This window comes from Rhopalosiphum padi, chromosome 2 (genome assembly GCF_020882245.1).
Source record: "Rhopalosiphum padi isolate XX-2018 chromosome 2, ASM2088224v1, whole genome shotgun sequence".
Lineage (NCBI taxonomy): Eukaryota > Metazoa > Arthropoda > Insecta > Hemiptera > Aphididae > Rhopalosiphum > Rhopalosiphum padi.
The window spans coordinates 82,411,281-82,431,102 of NC_083598.1; the positions used below are offsets into that span (position 1 = coordinate 82,411,281).

At 26.5% G+C, this 19,822-nt stretch overlaps 2 protein-coding genes across 3 annotated transcripts; one reads left to right on the forward strand and one right to left on the reverse strand.

The window, feature by feature from the left end:
- Positions 1 to 6,522: 6,522 nt before the first annotated feature.
- Positions 6,523 to 7,592, reverse strand: LOC132920384 (uncharacterized). The gene is made up of 2 exons (XM_060982741.1): positions 7,487 to 7,592; positions 6,523 to 7,423 (listed from the first exon to the last, which is right to left on the reverse strand). Exon 2 carries the CDS (start codon positions 7,352 to 7,354, stop codon positions 6,719 to 6,721), a length of 636 nt encoding a protein of 211 aa, XP_060838724.1. The 5' UTR covers positions 7,355 to 7,423; positions 7,487 to 7,592; the 3' UTR covers positions 6,523 to 6,718.
- A 2,176-nt stretch (positions 7,593 to 9,768) lies between these two features.
- LOC132921292 (glucose dehydrogenase [FAD, quinone]-like) lies at positions 9,769 to 18,446 on the forward strand. 2 transcript variants are annotated; one of them, XM_060984236.1, is made up of 3 exons: positions 9,769 to 9,974; positions 16,325 to 17,742; positions 17,824 to 18,446. In XM_060984236.1, exons 1-3 carry the CDS (start codon positions 9,962 to 9,964, stop codon positions 18,277 to 18,279), a joined length of 1,887 nt encoding a protein of 628 aa, XP_060840219.1. In that variant the 5' UTR covers positions 9,769 to 9,961; the 3' UTR covers positions 18,280 to 18,446. The 2 variants fall into 2 exon arrangements, with proteins under 2 accessions (XP_060840219.1, XP_060840221.1); XM_060984238.1 differs by lacking the exon at positions 9,769 to 9,974 and adding an exon at positions 13,315 to 13,504.
- Positions 18,447 to 19,822: the final 1,376 nt, after the last annotated feature.

The following is a 19,822-nucleotide window of genomic DNA, read 5'->3' on the forward strand; positions in this document are numbered from 1 at the left end:
GAATCCATTGATTCAAACCGGTATGTATGAAAAAAAAAACGCACTAGGGAGTGAACCAAATCAAAGATACCGTTTTACACCGGTTTGGCGAACAAATTTCTCGACAATGTTTCGTTTAATCGACGAATTTAAAAATAACTACTTTACAAACGATGCAAACGGAACAGTGCCTACATTTCGAATTATAATACTATCACGAGTTTTATAAATCTTCAAATTGTCGTCTGTGTCGTTTTTAACAACAGTAGTCGATAATCATAACCTGTCAGCAGTTCATAAAAACAGTGTAAAATAATCTATCTTAACATCAGATGTTGATATGATTATAATTATTATTATTAAACTAACATACTGAGCACAAATAACTAAGTACTACTACTAAGTACACTAAGTACAATATTATTTTGCAACAAAGGTTAATTATTCTTATGATATTTATTTAATTTTAATACAATATCATAAGACAATCTTTACAGCTGATAATAACATAGAGTACATAATAAATAACAGACATTAAGCAAAAATAACTAGACTTCTTAAAACGCATTTCAAAACAGAAATACATTTCTATTGCTAATCACATGATGTGAAGGAGTGGCTGATTTCCGTTTTTAAGAACACTGGAAGGTCAAAATATTATGAAAACGAGAAATATTAAAATAATTACATTAAAATGTCTATAGCATTAATTACTGATGAATTACACATAATATTATAATGACTAATTAATTTTAATACTTTTACTGGTTCACATAATATTATTATTATATCTTTAATGATTGACGTTCGTTTTGAATTCTTTATATACCTACAATTTATTTATACGACGACAGTTTATAACTTTTTTTTTTTCATTCTTTATTGTCTGTTATATTAATACAACATTTTGAACCTAAGACCTATACATCAGTCGCCGTTTGTAATTTAGGTGAATTTCCAGTGCGTATTTATTTAATTGTGTAGTATATTATTTTCGGTGACATAGAAGCAGGGGTCTTAGTTGTCATTTGTAAATCGATAGACTCGATGGATTGGATTTTAGTGATTTTACGGATATGTGAAGGCTTACCGTCGTCTCGTATTATTTATAAGCCATACGTCCAAATCGGCATTAATAATAACTTGTTTAGAAGAAATTTAGGTTTTATTTAGTTGCGGGAAAAGGACTTATGTCTCGTGTCAAGAAAAAAATCATTTGTTGTTATTACGAAATGCCTATGAAATAATATGTTGATAGTAAACTGCGCTGTACGTTGTATATTTTTGGGAATGGATATGTCAACCTATTTTTTTTAAGTGCGATAATAACTAACATACATCATAATATTATTTTGTGATAAAAAAAAAATGACGTTTATAATAATTAATATGTTTTCAAAGTGAGTATACTTGAATAGACAGTTTAGTTTTACTTAGTTACAGCTAATGATAAATAATTATGGCCAATTCTAAAATAAAAAAAATATTTAATTTTTAATGTTAAAATAATCATAATTATTAATGAGTAATCAGTAGCGTCAAACCGTTGTTGTTCTATAATTATATTATACAAATAAGATCCACAGATCCATAGATTATGAAACAATATTTAAAAAAAAGAAAATAACCCTAGTTGGTATAACATATTATGGACATTAAAAAATATAATACTCAAATCTTTTTTTTTTTTAATTGTTTATAATATTACATTTTATCAGGATCAATATTTAATAGTTTTTAACTCACTGATAAATTAAATAACTCACTTAACCTTTTTTTTTTTTTACTTTACCTATATTTTGTACATATAGTTCAGATACGTTTAAAAAAATATGCAACTGAATCAATAAATCCAAACCAATTAGATATTGTTAAATTTTTATTTAGTGAAATTCATTAAATTTTACAGTAATATAAAATATATTTTACTAAATATTACCAATAAATCATTTAAATTTTGATAATTAAATGAACACTTTATTTTAAAACAGGAAATATATTCTTACAAACGTATAAATACACAAATGTTTGAATATAAATTACGATTTTGTAGCCTATTATAGTTTTGCAAATTAGTAATTTAAAATTGCACATTATTTATTAAAGTGAATATTATAATATTAAACTTCCACACTATAATCATAATATTATATTTTTTTAAATTAACAAAATTAATGTTAATGTATAATATACCACAATATTATGTAACTATAATTGGTATTCTAATAATTGTTTAAGCACAAAAAAACGGAATTGGTTAACATAATAATTAAATGCATCATATGATTCTTATAAGTACTTATTAGTACTTATTAGTAATTATTTATAATATTATAATTATTTACCATAATATAATGCAAATTATGAATTAGGATTTAGGGTGGTTTTTTAAAAATGTACGAAAATGATATACAATTTTAAGATTATTTCAATTTATATTCATTTTAAAATTAAATATTAAAATACATTGTAGGTTCTTTGGGAAAAATACATAATTTAATAATTCTTAATAAATATATTTTTTACTTTAAAAATTCACTATATTATAATATATTTCAAAATTATGATGACGCCTCTTTATTACAAGTTAGGCAACTAAATATGTCAAGAGAAACTCCATAAACTCATAAATAAATAAATTATTGTTATTGAATCATAACAAAATATGAAAAAATATATTTGAAAATACATTATATTAGTATTATGTACGGTAAGAATAAAAATGTATTAAATTTAATCGATAAGTTATAAAAATCTTTAAAATATTTAAATAACAAATATTATAATATATCATACATTTCAAAAAAGATAATAATAATTATTGGTTTATGGTACAATTATTATTATTGCTTATAATATATTAGACAATATGAAATTTCATATTATTTCTATCAGTTATAAATTCATTATAGATAATTTATCATTTTTTTTAAGTTTGTTACTTGTAGATTTACATTTAAGTCAACATGTTAGGAGTGTAAGCTCCCAAAATGTTTTAACTTCCGAAATTTATAATAATTATTAATTGTGCATAAATTAAAAAGTATGAACCATTAATGAAAAAATAATTTTATCTGTGAATCATACTTTTTATTTTTTTGTATGAAATAGTTGTTAATGTTGTTATTGATATAGTTTATCTTTTTTATTATACTTACACAGTTTTATACATTTGATTTTTATTGCCTATTTAAAACTCCTTAAAAACGTCTGTACAGTCTTAATAATTTCTTTGAGGTTGCGCCATTTTAATATGTCAACACTATAATAAATTGTATAATTTAAAAGTTTTTCCAAAATATTTATTATCAAAATTCATGATGTTTAATCGCTTTTACCTTAAATCACTTGCGTTATTTAAACAGTTGATAAATGTAATACAAATAATTTAATCATTATATACATATTGCATGTAAGTATATTCAAACTTCTCAAATCTACATAATTATATAATGTCAAACACATGTTAACTATAGAAAAACGATGAAATCTTAATGGATACCGTTTTACTAATAAAGCAACTATAAGGACAAAATAATTGTTTAAGGTTTTATGAATTCTACGATGTAAAAATAAAAATAATATAATATCAAATACAATGTTTCTAAGAATTTATAGTTATGTCTGTAGAGTAAAATAATATTTTTATAAAATAGACAATGGCGTAGAAAAACATGTCAACAAAAGTCACAACGGACGAACAGGCACAATGAAAATTTAAGAAATTCTTACTTTGTAATACAGAAACCCAGAAATATGAGTGATAAATTCATTTTTTTTTTTACGTTTTTCTACAATGGTTTTATTCAAAAGAAAAGAATTTATTAAATATAATATTTTTATAATATGAAATGTATAGTTAACTGCTTATTAAGTAGTGCTTGGGCCGAGGGAGAGCGGAGGGACAAAGCCTACTTCTATAAAATATTATTTATAAGTACCCCTTCCAATTATATTTTAGTATTCAGGTACGAATATTTTTTTTTACACTTTTGAATTCCCCTTCTATTTTTTTCTCAATTCAAACAACTGCGGTTACATAACTTTATTATTATAAAATATACTTATGCATTATATGTGTATCGACTGAGCGGTAATCGTAATTATAAAGCAGTCTTGCATTGTCTGTTCTCCAAAGATGTATCGACCGTAGTTGATAATCCTCATCTGTGTGACTGTGCATATGGAAAAGTATATAAAAAAAAAAAATAATAATAATAACAAATATAAAATACGGTTTTGTGACGATATTAATTAATAAGAAAAGTTATTCGCACATTGGTAAGTAATAAATTAAAATAATAAGGGCATATTACATTCATTCCGCTGAAAATCACAGGTAAAGAAACAAAAATTATTTATGAAATATTAAAATGTAATACATTGTTGTAGGTATCTTGTATATTAATTGCGTCGATCGATACCTAAAAATATAATATATTGATGAGTATTATACTATTATCTATTAGCATTGATTTTAAAACTTGCAGATAAGACGTTTTGATGATTAGGTGAATTAATAATTTACAAATAGGTTTAGTGATTGGTGACTTAAAATTTTGATAACTACGAATCTGTTTTTACGTGTCAGAGTCCTTAGTTTTGTCTAAAGTTTTTAGCCATCAAAAATTGACACTCAATACATTTCAATTTAATGACATTTAATACAATACAAGTTGTAATAATGGACATACAATTCGATAATTTATTTTGGTAACGTTTACCGTTTAGTATTTACTTCGGTATTAACTAATTATAATTTATATAAAAATAAAAAATAAATTATAACTACATTATACTACGAACAAAAATTATACTAATTGAGTTAACTTAAGTTTTATAATAATATATGGGCTAACCATTATTTTCAATGACGCAATTGATGACGTATAACTTTTTAAAATACTAGAGGGTGCCATCGCTGGATGATTTCCCTCATCATGTGCCTCATGTGTATTTTATTATGTATATAGTGTTATATCAGTTATCTATTTTACTTATTGTGTCATTTAATACAGATTGTAAATTTTCTAATAAAAAAAAAAAACTTTTTAAAATATGGTTTTTTGTACCGGAAATAGATGTATATTATATTTTATATATCGTAATATAATGTCCCTAATTCGGGGATATTGAAAAATTCTAAATAATAGAGCTCTTTTATATCAGTTATAAATGTACTTAATAAATTCAATTTTTATGTTTCATTTACATAATGTCGCGTGGTTAAAATATTATACAAGCTTTATCTGATAATATAATAATTTTGAGTGCTATATGTCTCCTGATGTCTGTTATTGGATATAAACCACGACTTTTGTTAAAATAAATCAATCAAATATATTATTTTATACTTTATCTACGACGTATAATATGGTGTACCTATGTCATATTATTTTTCCAACCGGAGCCCAACGGACATGTTATTAGTTTTTTACTGATGTCCAATGTGTATGTTTAAGATATTAACATTTTACTATAGTAGTAAAAACTCGATATTTTCTTTTAGCTAAGTAAACCGAACAAAAAAGTATTTCTTTGTAAATGTAAATTTTTAAATACATTTTCTTTATTCAAAAAAAAAAAAAACTGTGACTAAGGAATATTGTAGGTTTGACAATGACTACGAGAAACATCCAACTCAAATAATTTTATTTTAAATAACATTTTTTTTTTCAAAATATTAAAACAACATCCCAATTTAAATGTAAACATTTGTCTTGTATTTAAACTGTGGTGGATTACATGGAAATCGTGACTACAAGAAAAATTGCCTATAATTTATTTACAATGTGTTGTACAATCACTGTTTACTTTGAGGCTTAGAAGACTTTTCATATTGTATATGATGTATTATACTTGAAGTTAAATTTAATCGAGAATAATATTACTTTATTAATTCATATACTAATATTTTACTCTTATTATTTTATAATTTCTGTCATAATAAGTATTCCGAAATGGAAAATGTCTCGAAATATAACTCTTTAGCGTTTTAAAACGAAAATCACGTTAGATAAGTATGTATATAATATGACTAAAGGAGGATAAGAAGAAGTTAGTCTATACAATTTCTTTATTAATCAATTAATCCATCCAATATTTTTTAGAAAATAATTTTGTATTTTACATTTTTATTAATTATTGTGTAATTGTGTTATATAATATTTTTTTTTATGTTTTTTGTGTTTTATTAATGTGTTGTATAATTATAATATAATTAGATACTCCTAATACTACTATATATCGCTGTTTTTTTTTTATTGTAGTAATCGCCGTGATACACGACGGACCATGTCATGCAACTTACGGCGGCGGCGACATTAGTGTAGTCGTATGTGAATAAGGCTTTGTACGTAAAACCATCCTCATCTGTTCGGTAATCCGATCGATATTCGTATAATTATAATAATTTACACAATCGGAGAGAATAATACCATACTAGTTCTAAATAGGTATATTATGTACAATGTACATATATACTAATAGTTTGTACCTGTATATTGTAGATATTAATATATTATTATAAAAAAGAAACACATATTTCTTAAATAAATTGGTTTTGTATTTAAAACACACATATAAAATTAAGTACATAATAACATGTTAATTATAATTTTATAAAAGAAACTATACAATAAGCAAAAAACGCTACGTCAACTATACAAATGCATATTAAAAAATCAACAAGTAAAATCGATTAAGCTTATTTTTTAATAATGCGATTTTTTATAATGAACTAATTGTCACATAGGTTATCCATACGAAGTTTAAGCACATTCTCGACAACTGCACAGTGCACGAGAGATGGCACTATAATTGGAGTTAAAGTACCCATAGAAAGTACCTCCAGTGGGACGAGTGTACCTGAAGCAACGCGACAATCGTATCGCACTTTCTCATATCGGTTTCTTGCGGTAGCGCATGTAGTTATACATTCGTTCTTATAAGAATACGATTTTAGAAGACCGCCGTGCGTCGCTAAGCCATATGGACTCGGCTCATTCTCGACTTGTGCCGTACAATATTCATACTGGCTCAATATTTCGTCACGTTTGCTGTATATCTCGTCGCAGTTATCCGGAGGTGTAGTGTGACCTGATTTTCTGCACCCGCCATCACAATTATGGCCGAACCAATTGCATTTACCAACACCACAATAACTGCCCCTTAGCTTGGATCCGTCATTGCATATTGAACTTTCGAAAGCCATGACGAAATCGTCATTGGAATACTTAACAAATACACAAAACGCTTCCTTACCCAGATTCCAAACAAAATCAAGTGTAGGAGTATGTGCCGGACAAAATTCGCTTTCGACGTAAACAAACCCGCCAATTGTTAAACATAGAACAACGCATATTTTTCCAATCATGTTTATCAAATTTATCAAATTTCAAATGTCAGAAAGCTGTTATGGCGAAATCTACAGATTCCAATATACCTGAAAAAGAGATATAAAAATCAATTACTGCAAAGCTGAAAAAAATTGAAGTTCTTTTTTTACCAAAGTTGTGAATTGAATATGTTGTTCAGTTATTTAACTTGACAATGTATCACGTCTCCGTGAAATAAAATCCGTTTAGTAGCGTAGTAAAAATTAAGTAACATATGAATGTTGCTTGCTTCTTATATATTCGAGTACGCTTGACCCCCGGAATTTCCCTTTCAGATTGCGTTTTTACAACTTTTATCTTTTTTAACCTTTGCGTTGGGCATGATCGGGTTTTTCTATGGTTAACAATACGTTATCAGGTCCTGCTCTGTCGATACCGTCTCATTCGACATTTATCGCCCTCCCCCCTTCTGATATCTTCATTCTAGTCTAGAATCATACATTTTAATCTAAATCGGCCAAAGTCTATAGCATCTATACATCAATTTAATAAAAACAAATAATCACGTGGTTTGTACATCGCTCTATTCTTTGTCGATTTTATGGTTTAGTTTTATACATGTATGTATATTATTTTTTACACTGTATGTGTACAATGTACATAATATAATAAAAATAATGAAAAGATAACGTGTTTTTCTTTCTACACTATTTCCCAACGTTATTTCCCATTGACGCGCATAAGTTATTTATTGCTCTGATATCAGTGATATCCCATACTTATAATATAATACATAATAAGGATGCTGCGACGTAGACATAATTAATAAACATTTGACATGAAATGGAAAAATATTCAGCATACCTGAGCGGCAACGCACTGGGCCTAAACATCAGGACGATAATAATGAGGGTGTCAAAATTCGGCGATGCATTGTAGGCCTATAATCGGCTATATGACATAAGCGCCAAAGGTACAAAAATGACCTATCATTAGCGCCAAAATTAATATTTTATGTAAATAGTTATTTAAAAACTGCTATCTTATAAAAAATTATATTATATAAAATAATAAAAAAATCTTCAATAACAAATTGTTAAAATATAATATAGGTAAATATTATGATATACATTATACATGCAAATAAATATAAATTTAATAAAACGATTGCGAATTTATACAAAAATGTCAATTATAAATTATAAATATAAATTATATTATAAAAAATAATAAAAGAATTTTCAATAATAATTACACAAATGCTTACGAAGTAGGTACTAACAATATGTTATAACACAAAACTGCTCAGTGCTCACACACTGTCTATGTGACAATCTATCGTAAACAGATATTCAGATATTACATTTTGTCGATTAAGATTGAGCGTTTGGAGTTTTTGAACGATATAGTTCTAAATTTAATATCTGTGTATATACCGTGGCACACACTGTGCGTACCTAGGATTTTGGCGCTTTTGTACGATACGACTTTATTTTTTTCTTATCTCATTTTGTCGCTTATGTCTTCCACCGCTATAATCAATATTTTATATTTATATTAATCTTGAGTTCTGAGAAACTCGGACGCGGCGATTGCGGTAGACCACCTGCGCGTGGGCAGAGCGTCACCGGACGTCATATTGGGATTTATCATCGCATGTGCATACTGAAGTGCGTAATAGCGTGAGATTTTAATGAAGCAATTGGAATAGGCCAGAAGGTACATGAGAAGTAGGACGGAGGAAATACACCATATAAGGGGGCCCTGGAGAGGAATCCGGCAGACGTGATTTTATCAGAACTAGCGCAAGCACCTTAACGCCAGTCTACATCAGAATCTTCTCATTTGGACTTAAAATAGTTTTTATTTAAATAAAATTTATTATTTTATTTATTTTATTTATTTTTATTTTATTAATTTATTTTCAATAAAAAAAACTATTATTGATAAAATGTTATATATTACTTGTTCAATTGTCTTATCGATTTTTTTTTTGCATAACTAGCTAACTGTATATACTAACCAAGATTTTAATTTCTTAAGACGGACGGCATACTTTGGAGAAAGGAATCGAGTGAAGATAGTATTCACCGCAAAACGTATATGAATCGGAGAGCAGCATCTTATCGTGTACATTACATTGTAATGGCATTTCTCAAGAGTTAAATTTTTCAATTTCAGAACTAGAATTATGCACCTCGACGTGGTCCACAGAAGTCACAAGCATTAATTACAAGCATTGCGACGTAGGTACCGACGACGTAGGTTTCTATATTAACCGTTATTTCGAGACCCAGGCAGTGCGACTCGTTTGACTAACCCACCTTACACGATCACGGGAGCGGTAAGACGTAGGAAAAAGCCGGTTGTACGCGTACATATTATATTGACCTGCGGAAAAGTCCGCGTCTCATTTTGATGACGTTCCACACATAATCTACAGGTCCATGACAGACAAATACCATCGGCCATTACGATTGCCAGAGATGTAATTCGCGTATTCGTGTGAGTATATAGTTGTTATAAAATCAAATACCCATCACTGAACATTCGATTTTGCATTTGACGTGTTTTTATGTTTAACCTCACGCCGAATTCGATCGGACAGCGACAACCCACGGCCAAAGTAATTGCAGTCAATCCTAATGTTTGCAAAAGGTAACTATAATAAGACGATGTTAAAACGTTTGCAACTGCTTAAAAAATAGGTTTTATAAACTTTTACAGTCCGATATAATATTATTATATAGTATTGTATTTTCTCCAGCATTCTATCTTTTTTTATTATTATTATTATTATTATTATCCATATCAATATTACTGTCCATACCGATTATATTATTTTGTAACAATTTTCATCGACAAAGACGTATTTAATACAATATACTAGCTTTGCTTTGGGATACGAGGACGATAATATCAAAATATAAAACTAATTTACAAACCTTTATTATGCACATGGCGTTTTATTTAGGTAAAAAATGTACAATTTACTGATTATAGGTAACACAGCGTGGTGAACAGAAAACATCTAGATCGTGGATCTATATGATCATAATATTGTTATGTAATTATCATAATTATTAGTAGATGGCGCGCGTGAATACGAAATATAATTTGTAGTTTAATTGCTGGCCAATTATCAAAAAACGTGAATAACATTATTAAATATTCGACGATATTAATGATACAAATTTATTGCTGTGCAATTAATTTAAAATTTTGAGTTGCGCGATGAATGTGGCAAATTTACAATACTATTTATTGTGTATTTTACATTTATTTATTTTGTGTGTACTCGATTATACTCGTAGTATTAAAACGCTTCAGTTTTTAACTTTGGGGTGTGTTTTTTCTAGCAAAATTAATCTAGTTGGTATTTTTGGGAGATTAAAAAAATGAAAAATTTCAGTACTTTTTAAAATAATCAGGAAAACAATAAGAGAAAAGTGAATTTTTTTTCAAAATCAACAATTTAATTGTTTATTGCAATTCAGTAATTAAATTGCATATTCTTGAATTTTTCATTCTAGATATGTGAAATTAATTTTTATTTTTAAGTTAAAAATACTTAAAAGTAAATCATAGAAATTATTAAATACAATTTTTTTTACTAAGTTGTTGTTAGATAATTTAAAAAAAGTGATATATTTTTTTTTTTTTATTATAAATGTTTTAATTTTTAGAAAAATCATAAAATCAAAATATTTTCTAGTTAAAAACCAATACATTTTATATAAAACTCAATATTGAAGTTTAAGGTATAATAAATTTCTCATAAGTTTATTAATTGGAAATTAAAATACATTTCTACAGTAAATATTTATTAACTGAAATTATGTATATGATAATAGGGAGTTTTTGCACAACACTGGTTATTGATTGAACTTTAAGTATGACGGTGAATAGTATAACATTTGGTTAAACCATGTGTTAATATTTGTATTGTAATACAAAAAACTTCAATTTTTACATTATCGGTAAATCAGTAAAAAAAGTATATTAGATTAAAAATGTTTTATCAATTAAATTTGATAAATGATTACGATTATATATATAAATATTATATTTAAGTAAATACCATTAACGGGTTTATATGTTTGGGAGTTTGTTGTGTAAACAATTTATTACAAATAAACAAGTATTAACTTCGTTATAATAATAATTTATAACATAAAAAATAATTTAAAAAAAGGTATAAATAATAGTAAAATTAATTAATATAGAAACAATATACAATATATATAATAAAACATTGCTAGTATAAAATTAAATAAGTTTAAATAAGTCTTGTATATTGCATTTAACTTAGTATGTATTATATAATAAATAAAAAATAATTAACGTTGTGTTTCTTCGCTGGATTTCTTAGTCTTCTTCCTCGTGTATATCATCCTTATGTATTCTTTTAATTCTTTTATTTGCATATTATGTAACGAAGATTGTAATCAAAAAAATGTTACTTCCCGATTCGTATGAACATTTTGAAAAAAATACAATTTAAATGTATATTTTTACACTTAAGATTATATTCTAAAAAATAATTTTATCAAACATAGATTTTGAAGATAGAAAAATATCTTCATTGAGTCAGTACAGTTAGTACACTTTATTATTGGTCTTATTCATTTCAGAGACATCATGCACATTATATTATTTGTATATAAATAATATACATATATTGTAATATAATTCACGTAAAAAAGAATAATGAAGGTTAACACGTTTAGAATAACGACGTTAAAAAAATATATTTTGATTTTATTTTTCTCATGTACTTAGTCGTTATAATATTTATACTTTTTTTTGTGTTATGGATAGGTGTTTACAATTTTTTTTTAAATAAGAGTAAAAAAATAACTGAAAAAAAATCATGAAAATTCTGGTCTCCAATACCGTCTGGGAATTTAAGACAGTATAAAATATTCTAAAATAAGTATTGAATTGCGGAATGGTTAGCGTTATAGCAGCTAGTTTTCAAAGAAGTATTTTACAAATATTTGTTTATTATAATAATAATGATAAAAGAATAATTAGAATAAAAATATCTATTTTAACGTACTGGTAGTTTGGATAATACCTATAGTTAATCATTGTTATGAAACCGTAAATTGTAAATTATGTTAATATGTCAATAAACGTGAAAATGGTGACCCACCGGGAAAGCAAACCATAATATATGCACCGTGGTCAGCGATTCAGGAAAAAAAAATCAAATAGTATAATAGCATGCTACTAGATATTTTTTTCTTTGCAAAAAAAATGTAGGAATCGTAGAGAATATGTTTTTGGGTATAAACCTTAAACTGTACGAATTCTTGGCCATGAGTAAATTTTGAATCAATGTTTAGATTGCAATGACAGGTATTCCGTCGCTATAATAATAGATTCAAATATACGTAAATACCGTTATGTAAAATCGGATACGCTGAAATTGGTCAAAAAAAAAAAATTAGTTTATTCATTCCAAAAATATTTCTATGTCAAAACATAAACGTCTCCAAATGACTGTCTAATTATAATAAACCAATTAAATATTTTTTTCTTTTTTATTCACATGGGGAAAAAAATGTTAATATTTGTTATTATTTATTTAGAGGCAAACCAGAACTAGTAGGTATATCCATTCATAGTCCATATAATACGATACAAGGTAAAAACCACTATAGTTGTAATATTTACAATAATATACTATGCCTATTATCATACGAGCATATTATGGTGATATTATATTATAATGTTTATCGATACACTTTGTTAGATAACATTTTAAAACATAGTTGACTTATCATGTCAAAAATATATTAATATACAATAAAATATTTAGTATCGTAAATCTATGGGTCAGATAACAACGACGAGAACTATGAAACTTTATTTCAATCTGAAGGTCAACGTATCGTCCACAGCTGTAAGTGTATTGAACTTGTTACTGCGAACAAACTGGTTTCAACAATAATTATGGTTACGAAATGAGTACCGGGCTATTTTAGATGAAAAATTGTGGTAGTATACACGCAATTCTGAAGGAGTTAACATAGGTACACGATACAGTTATTTTTATTTTTTCTTATTAACGTTGTATATGCTTGTTGTGAGTTTAAAGATTCTTTTTCAATCGATGTTGATTATTTTGTTCCATATTATGTAAATCTCATAGATCTGTACCTAATAAATCACGTAGCAATGTAAGTAACAATATATGTGTCACAATATATTTTTAAAATTAAAAATACCGTCAGTTGAATACAAAATATAAATATGCACAGCTAAGGATAGGGAAAATATCCAGATGTACAATATGACAGAAAATAACAGGACTATATTCTTGGAAGATTTTCAGAACAAGTTAGAATTCCCAGAAATCATAGAGAAACTTTAGAAACAAATATAGTTCATTCAGCATAAAGCTAAATTATATGGTATTTAATTTAAATATTTATTAATTAATTTTTTTGTTGTTGCTAAATTTAAATTAAAAAAACACGTTTAAAAATAATATAAAAAAAAATTAAGTTTAATTAAGGGTATGCATAAAATTATGTAATTTAATTGGAAAAATCGATGCTAAATTGGTAAAATAAATGTTATACATATTATTGGAATAGACGAGTGTTATTACAATCATTTTTTTTTTAATCTTTCAATATTAAATAAAATAAACAAACAACAAATATTTTAAATACTAAATAATAATTGAATCCATTCAATAAAAATGTTTCTATTTCTTTAACATTTTAAATAATTTTTGATCTTATCTTTGAGACTTATTGCTTATTTGATCTATTGGATGGTACTACTGAGTAAATTCACGTCTTGTAATTTCCCGCTATTTAATCTAATATAAAAATACTTATTTTACAAACAAATGTATAGATTTATAGACTGTAATGATACTTTGAAAATGATACTCAGAATCGTATTGTCAAATAAATAGTTATGATAAAAACAGGAGATCCCACAAAAAGGTAATATAAACAAGAACGCAAAAGAACAACTAAAAATATTAAATTAAATAATAACTACGCCTTAAATTGCATTTAGCAATTCAAGGTAATATGTACAGCTGAATGCTAAACATCCATGGTATCTAACGAATAAATAAAAATAAATGATGAGCTATTTATTAAAGGTATATATAATGTATAATGTATATATATATGCTATATGAATATTTTGGTAAGCCTTGTATGTGTTACAATCACAACGAACAACAAAAAAATAACATTCGTATGACTTTTTTCAATTTATTTATTTTTAAAGCTTCTTTATTTTCCTCAAAAACTACAAATTTCTTGACAATTTTGAAAAATAGTAAAATATCTTAGTTTAGAGTTAAAAAATATAATTTTAATTATTATGTATATTGCAACATAATAGCATGATAGGTTTTTAAATTCGCTACATAAATTGTTCAAAGATTGCATAAAGAAGTTAAATTAAATTTAAAAACTGAGCAGAGCAATTTATTAATATATTGATATCACAGTTATATGTGATTTCTTTTGTGTCAACACTTTTTATAGCACAAAAATGTTTAATCCATTAATTTTGAAAGTAGTTTTAGTAGAAGATTAGTTGGTATTTTCGAAGATCAAACATAATATTTCATTTTTGTTTTTAAAATAATCTGAAAAAATTGTCATTTTTAAGAAAGCCACATTACAAAAAAATTGTTTTTTATTTTGTTTTAATCCAAAATAAATACTGTAAATACTTTTCAAACTTGAATTTTAAACTAGCATTTAAATTAAATTTATTCTAATGAAGTTTTGCTAACAAGATCCAGTTTTTGTACAAAAATAAATTATTATTATTCAGCTAGATTCATAGATTTAGACCGAATACAGACAATGAATATACAATTAAAAAAAAACTATTTTAGTTTGTAAAGCCATAATAATATTATAAATTGATAATTAAAAATGTCCTTGTACATGAATTAATTCGATTTATTAATCTAAATCTAAAATAATTGAATTAGGTTCTAAAATGTTTTAAAATAATTCCAATTTTTAAGTAACTAATAAACTCTAATTTCGGATTATAATCATTAATTTTAATTGTTATGATGCATTGGTTTATTTGTTACAATAATTAATTTCATTATAGTACTTAATTATAATCAATCGATGTTATTATTTGGGATAATATTATTATTGAATTTTTATCTGTTGCTGTCAAAATGTTTCTAAAATTGTATTACAATACTTTTCATGTGTTCTTAACAAATTATGTTCGGAAAAATCATTATTAAGTGCATAGCGGGATTAATTACCGATTTCTAAACGTATTTTAAAACAATTATTTTTTTTTTTTTAAATGGAATTTTTTAATCCTTAGTATATTTTAATATATTATAATAAATTATTCTAAAAAATTCAATGTATTAAATCATATAAAATATAGCAGCTATACTGCTATATTAAATCGTTGAAATAATATTCTAAAATGTATGTCTAATAATAATAGTCCAAGTTAAATATTAAATGCAATAATTTTAAAAATTCGTAAAGTGTAAACTCGAATCATATTTTTATAAGCTCATAAAATTATCTATTTAAAATTGGTAGTGGTATTATTTTCAAGTATATTGTAATGTCATCATGAATACACTATGAGTGAGCGCACGGTTATGACATTGATCTGGGTAGGTATTTAAGTTATTTATTTTAAAAGTACCTATTGAAAAATTCAAATAAGGTTCAAAAAATTAAAAATAAAAAATCATAACAGCTCAAGGCTATTATATAAACATAACTTTCCAATTTATCCAAAATAAATGTTTATTTTGCTTTTATAGAGATTTATAGTAATAGAAAATATAATATATTAAACTGTATTTACGATATTCTAAATACAATTTAAAATTAATTAATATTAAAATTTATTTCAATTTTTTTTTTTGAAACCAAAATTATTTATCAAAGTAAATATATATATATATAAATATGCGTTTCATATATAATCTAAATTTGTATTTGTAACATATGGTATTTGCATTTCAGATACAATTTTAATCATGAATATTAGAGTTACCTTACTTGGAATTGTCCTACTATTTATTAGTCCATGTTTTTCCATAAATATTTTCCAATATTTGGGTCAGACTTACCGTAAACATTTAATTCAATTCCGTGAAGATGCTCAATTTGGGAACAAAAAAATATTAGATGAATACGATTTCATAGTGGTTGGAGCTGGCGCTGCAGGAGCAACGGTCGCTCGGCGGTTAGCGGAAGTCACAGGATGGAACATACTATTATTGGAAGCTGGTGGAGAAGAATCATTGATAACTTCTTTACCTAGTATTGCTCACTATTTACAATTCACAAATTATAATTGGGCATACCACACGGAAGAGGAACCATATGCTTGTAAAGGACTTATAAACAAGACTTGCCCTTGGCCAGCAGGAAAAGGATTGGGAGGTAGCACAATAATTAATAACAATATGTATACAAGAGGTAATGTAAGAGATTTCGATCGTTGGGCAGAGGCAGGAAATCCAGGATGGTCTTATAATGATGTACTACCGTATTTCATAAAAAATGAAAATATAAACGTACCAGAACTCAAAAGGTCACCTTATCACGGTGTTGAAGGACCATTGCCAATAAGCTATGTTCCATATAAGTCAAAACTAGTTGATGCGTTCTTGGAGTCGGCGCCTGAAGTCGGTATGTCTGTTGGTGACTACAATGCTCCAGGTAGCCATGTGGTTTTTTCAAGAATTCAAAGTACAACATCAAATGGAAGACGAATAACTTCTGCGAGAGCTTATCTCCATGACAATATAAAAAATCTGCATATAGTTGAGTTTGGATATGTTACGAAAATACTAATAGATGACCGTACAAAAGTGGCATATGGAGTAGAGTTCGTAAAAAATAAAAAGAAAAGAAGAGTACTGGCTAAAAAAGAAGTGATAATATCAGCAGGCACGTTCAACTCCGCTAAGCTATTAATGTTGTCAGGTATTGGACCTAAAGAACATTTGGATTCATTAGGGATAAAAACTGTGAGTGATTTGCGCGTGGGTGATAATTTACAAGAACATCCAGCATTTGCCGGGTTAACTTTTGTACTAAATGATACTGTATCATTTGTTCCGGACAGAATATATCGCGACTTAATAAATGAAGCGTTTAGAATATACGAAAAAAAAAGTTGGATGGCAACTTTACCTCCGGAAGGTGTTGGATATGTCAAAACTAAGTACAACACGGATATAGGAGACGTACCTGATATCGAGTACATATTCATGCCTTCTAGTATGGCGGGAGAGGGGGGTTTGGGTGGCAGTATTGGGCGGAGATCAATGGGTGTACCAGATAGGTTGTTCTACGAAACATACAACGGTATTTTGGCACGTGACACGTGGTCAATTTGGGTCATGTTGATGTATCCGGGGAGCAGAGGACAGGTATGCTGTTTTTTATGTGTCTATATTAATATTATGTACGTTTTACGATTAGTCATTGATAAAAGTGTTGGATGTGTTTAGGTACGATTGCGCAGTGCTAATCCGTTTGACAAGCCAGTGATCAAAGCGAATTTCTTCACCGACCCTATCGATTTAAAACGGATTGTAGAAGGCATAAAAATGACAATTGAGCTTAGCAAAACCAAGGCGTTCCAAAAGTACGGTTCCAAATTGCACAAAACCCCTATGCTGGGATGCAGACATTTAGAATTCGGCTCCGACACGTACTGGGAATGTTGTGTTCAGACGATGACAATGCAAATGCACCACCAGAGTGGCACATGCAAAATGGGACCGGAATGGGACCGAAACGCCGTAGTGAACTCTCAGCTGAAAGTGTATGGTGTGAACAATCTGAGGGTAATAGACTGCTCTATAATGCCCACAATTACAGGCGCTCACACTGTTGCACCGGCATACATGATTGGCGAGAAAGGCGCCGATTTAGTAAAGTCTACTTGGTCGAATAAAATGTAAGCATATTTGTGATCACTGATCAGTGACTAATTGATAAAAACTAAGTTATATTTGAAACTATTTTATAAAAATATATCAGTGTAAATTATTATTAAGTACCAACCTGAACATTATTATTAATATTTTAATATGTATAGAACATAAATATAATTGAAAATGTATTAGTATTTGCGTATACTTACTATATTGATACTATTATTACTAATAATAATACTAATAGTAAAAAATTATAATATTAATGAAAAAATTTCACAATTTTCAATAAATCGTGCAAAAGTGTACTTAGTTATAAAATTAATACATTGAGATTAGAAGTATAATTATTAATTATTCTTTGTATAAAATAAATGATGACTGAAAAAAAAGTTTAAATGATAAAATTACTAATTATTAAAAAATAAATTAAACAGTAGATATAGGTACATACTATTTTTATGATTGTTTAAAATTGAGTATTAAATACATGAATTGTTATTTTTCTTAGTTAGTTCTTCACTGTTTTTTTTTTAGTTTATAATATTATGATGGTATTATTAATTAAATAAATACATATTATATAATATTTACCTATACATTGGAGATTTCGAATAATATGTTATATGTACAAATACGCACAAAATTATGTTTCATTTTTGAATATTGATACTTTATGCCTTTATGGTATAAAATACATAGTAAGTTTTGAAATTAACTTGGACAAATTTATATTTATCGATTTCCAAAAAGTAATATGAAAAAACAAACATGAACTATTACATTTACGACTTGATGTGTATTTTTTACTTCATTTTCCATGGTATCCAGATTTTTTTTAGCGGCAAAAATGTATTACATTTTCAGTTGAAAATTAGTATATGCTTAGTAATTTACTGGCTGTAATAATTCAGGTCGATTGTAAAATAGCTTTAATTGCTCAACTTTTTTTTATACACAAATCGAAAATATATATATATGCGAGTGTTCTTTGTAGATCCATCAGTTAATGTTTGAAAAAATTCAGAATACTGACGGTAAAGTGTGAACTTATAAATTAAAAATTAATATTATTATTATTGTTACTTTTAAGAAAGAAAATTTTACGCATAATCACATAAAAGATTAAAAAAGTTTTAAACTTTGTAATAAAAAAACATTAGTTCATCTACACGGTACCTATATAAATATTTTACTTTTTGGATAATTAAAATTCGTACCTAATTCATTTTGAAATTTTTAAATAATTATTATGTTCAATTCTTGTTACGGTTTTTTTTTAATACACACATAAAACCAACATAAATACTGAAGTAATACCTCTTTAAAAATAAAATATATGAGTTCATATAATAATATATATTATAATTCATAGATGAATGCAATATAGCATGTTAAAATTATTATATCATGAGAATAACTTTTGGTTTTTTAATGGTTGGAGTAAAAAATGTACAGTTTTGATTTTTCCAGATGTACTTACATAATTGTTGTAATTATTTTTGAATGCATTTTCAAATTATTGATTCCTGCTTCCTGGCATTGATATAATATTGGTTTTTAAAGTATT

Coding starts and splice junctions, on each gene's coding strand:
- LOC132920384 (XM_060982741.1), bottom strand. CDS start 7,354: ATGATTGGAAAAATATGCGTTGTTCTATGTTTAACAATTGGCGGGTTT.
- LOC132921292 (XM_060984236.1), top strand. Junction 17,743..17,823: donor ATCCGGGGAGCAGAGGACAG/GTATGCTGTTTT, acceptor GGATGTGTTTAG/GTACGATTGCGCAGTGCTAA.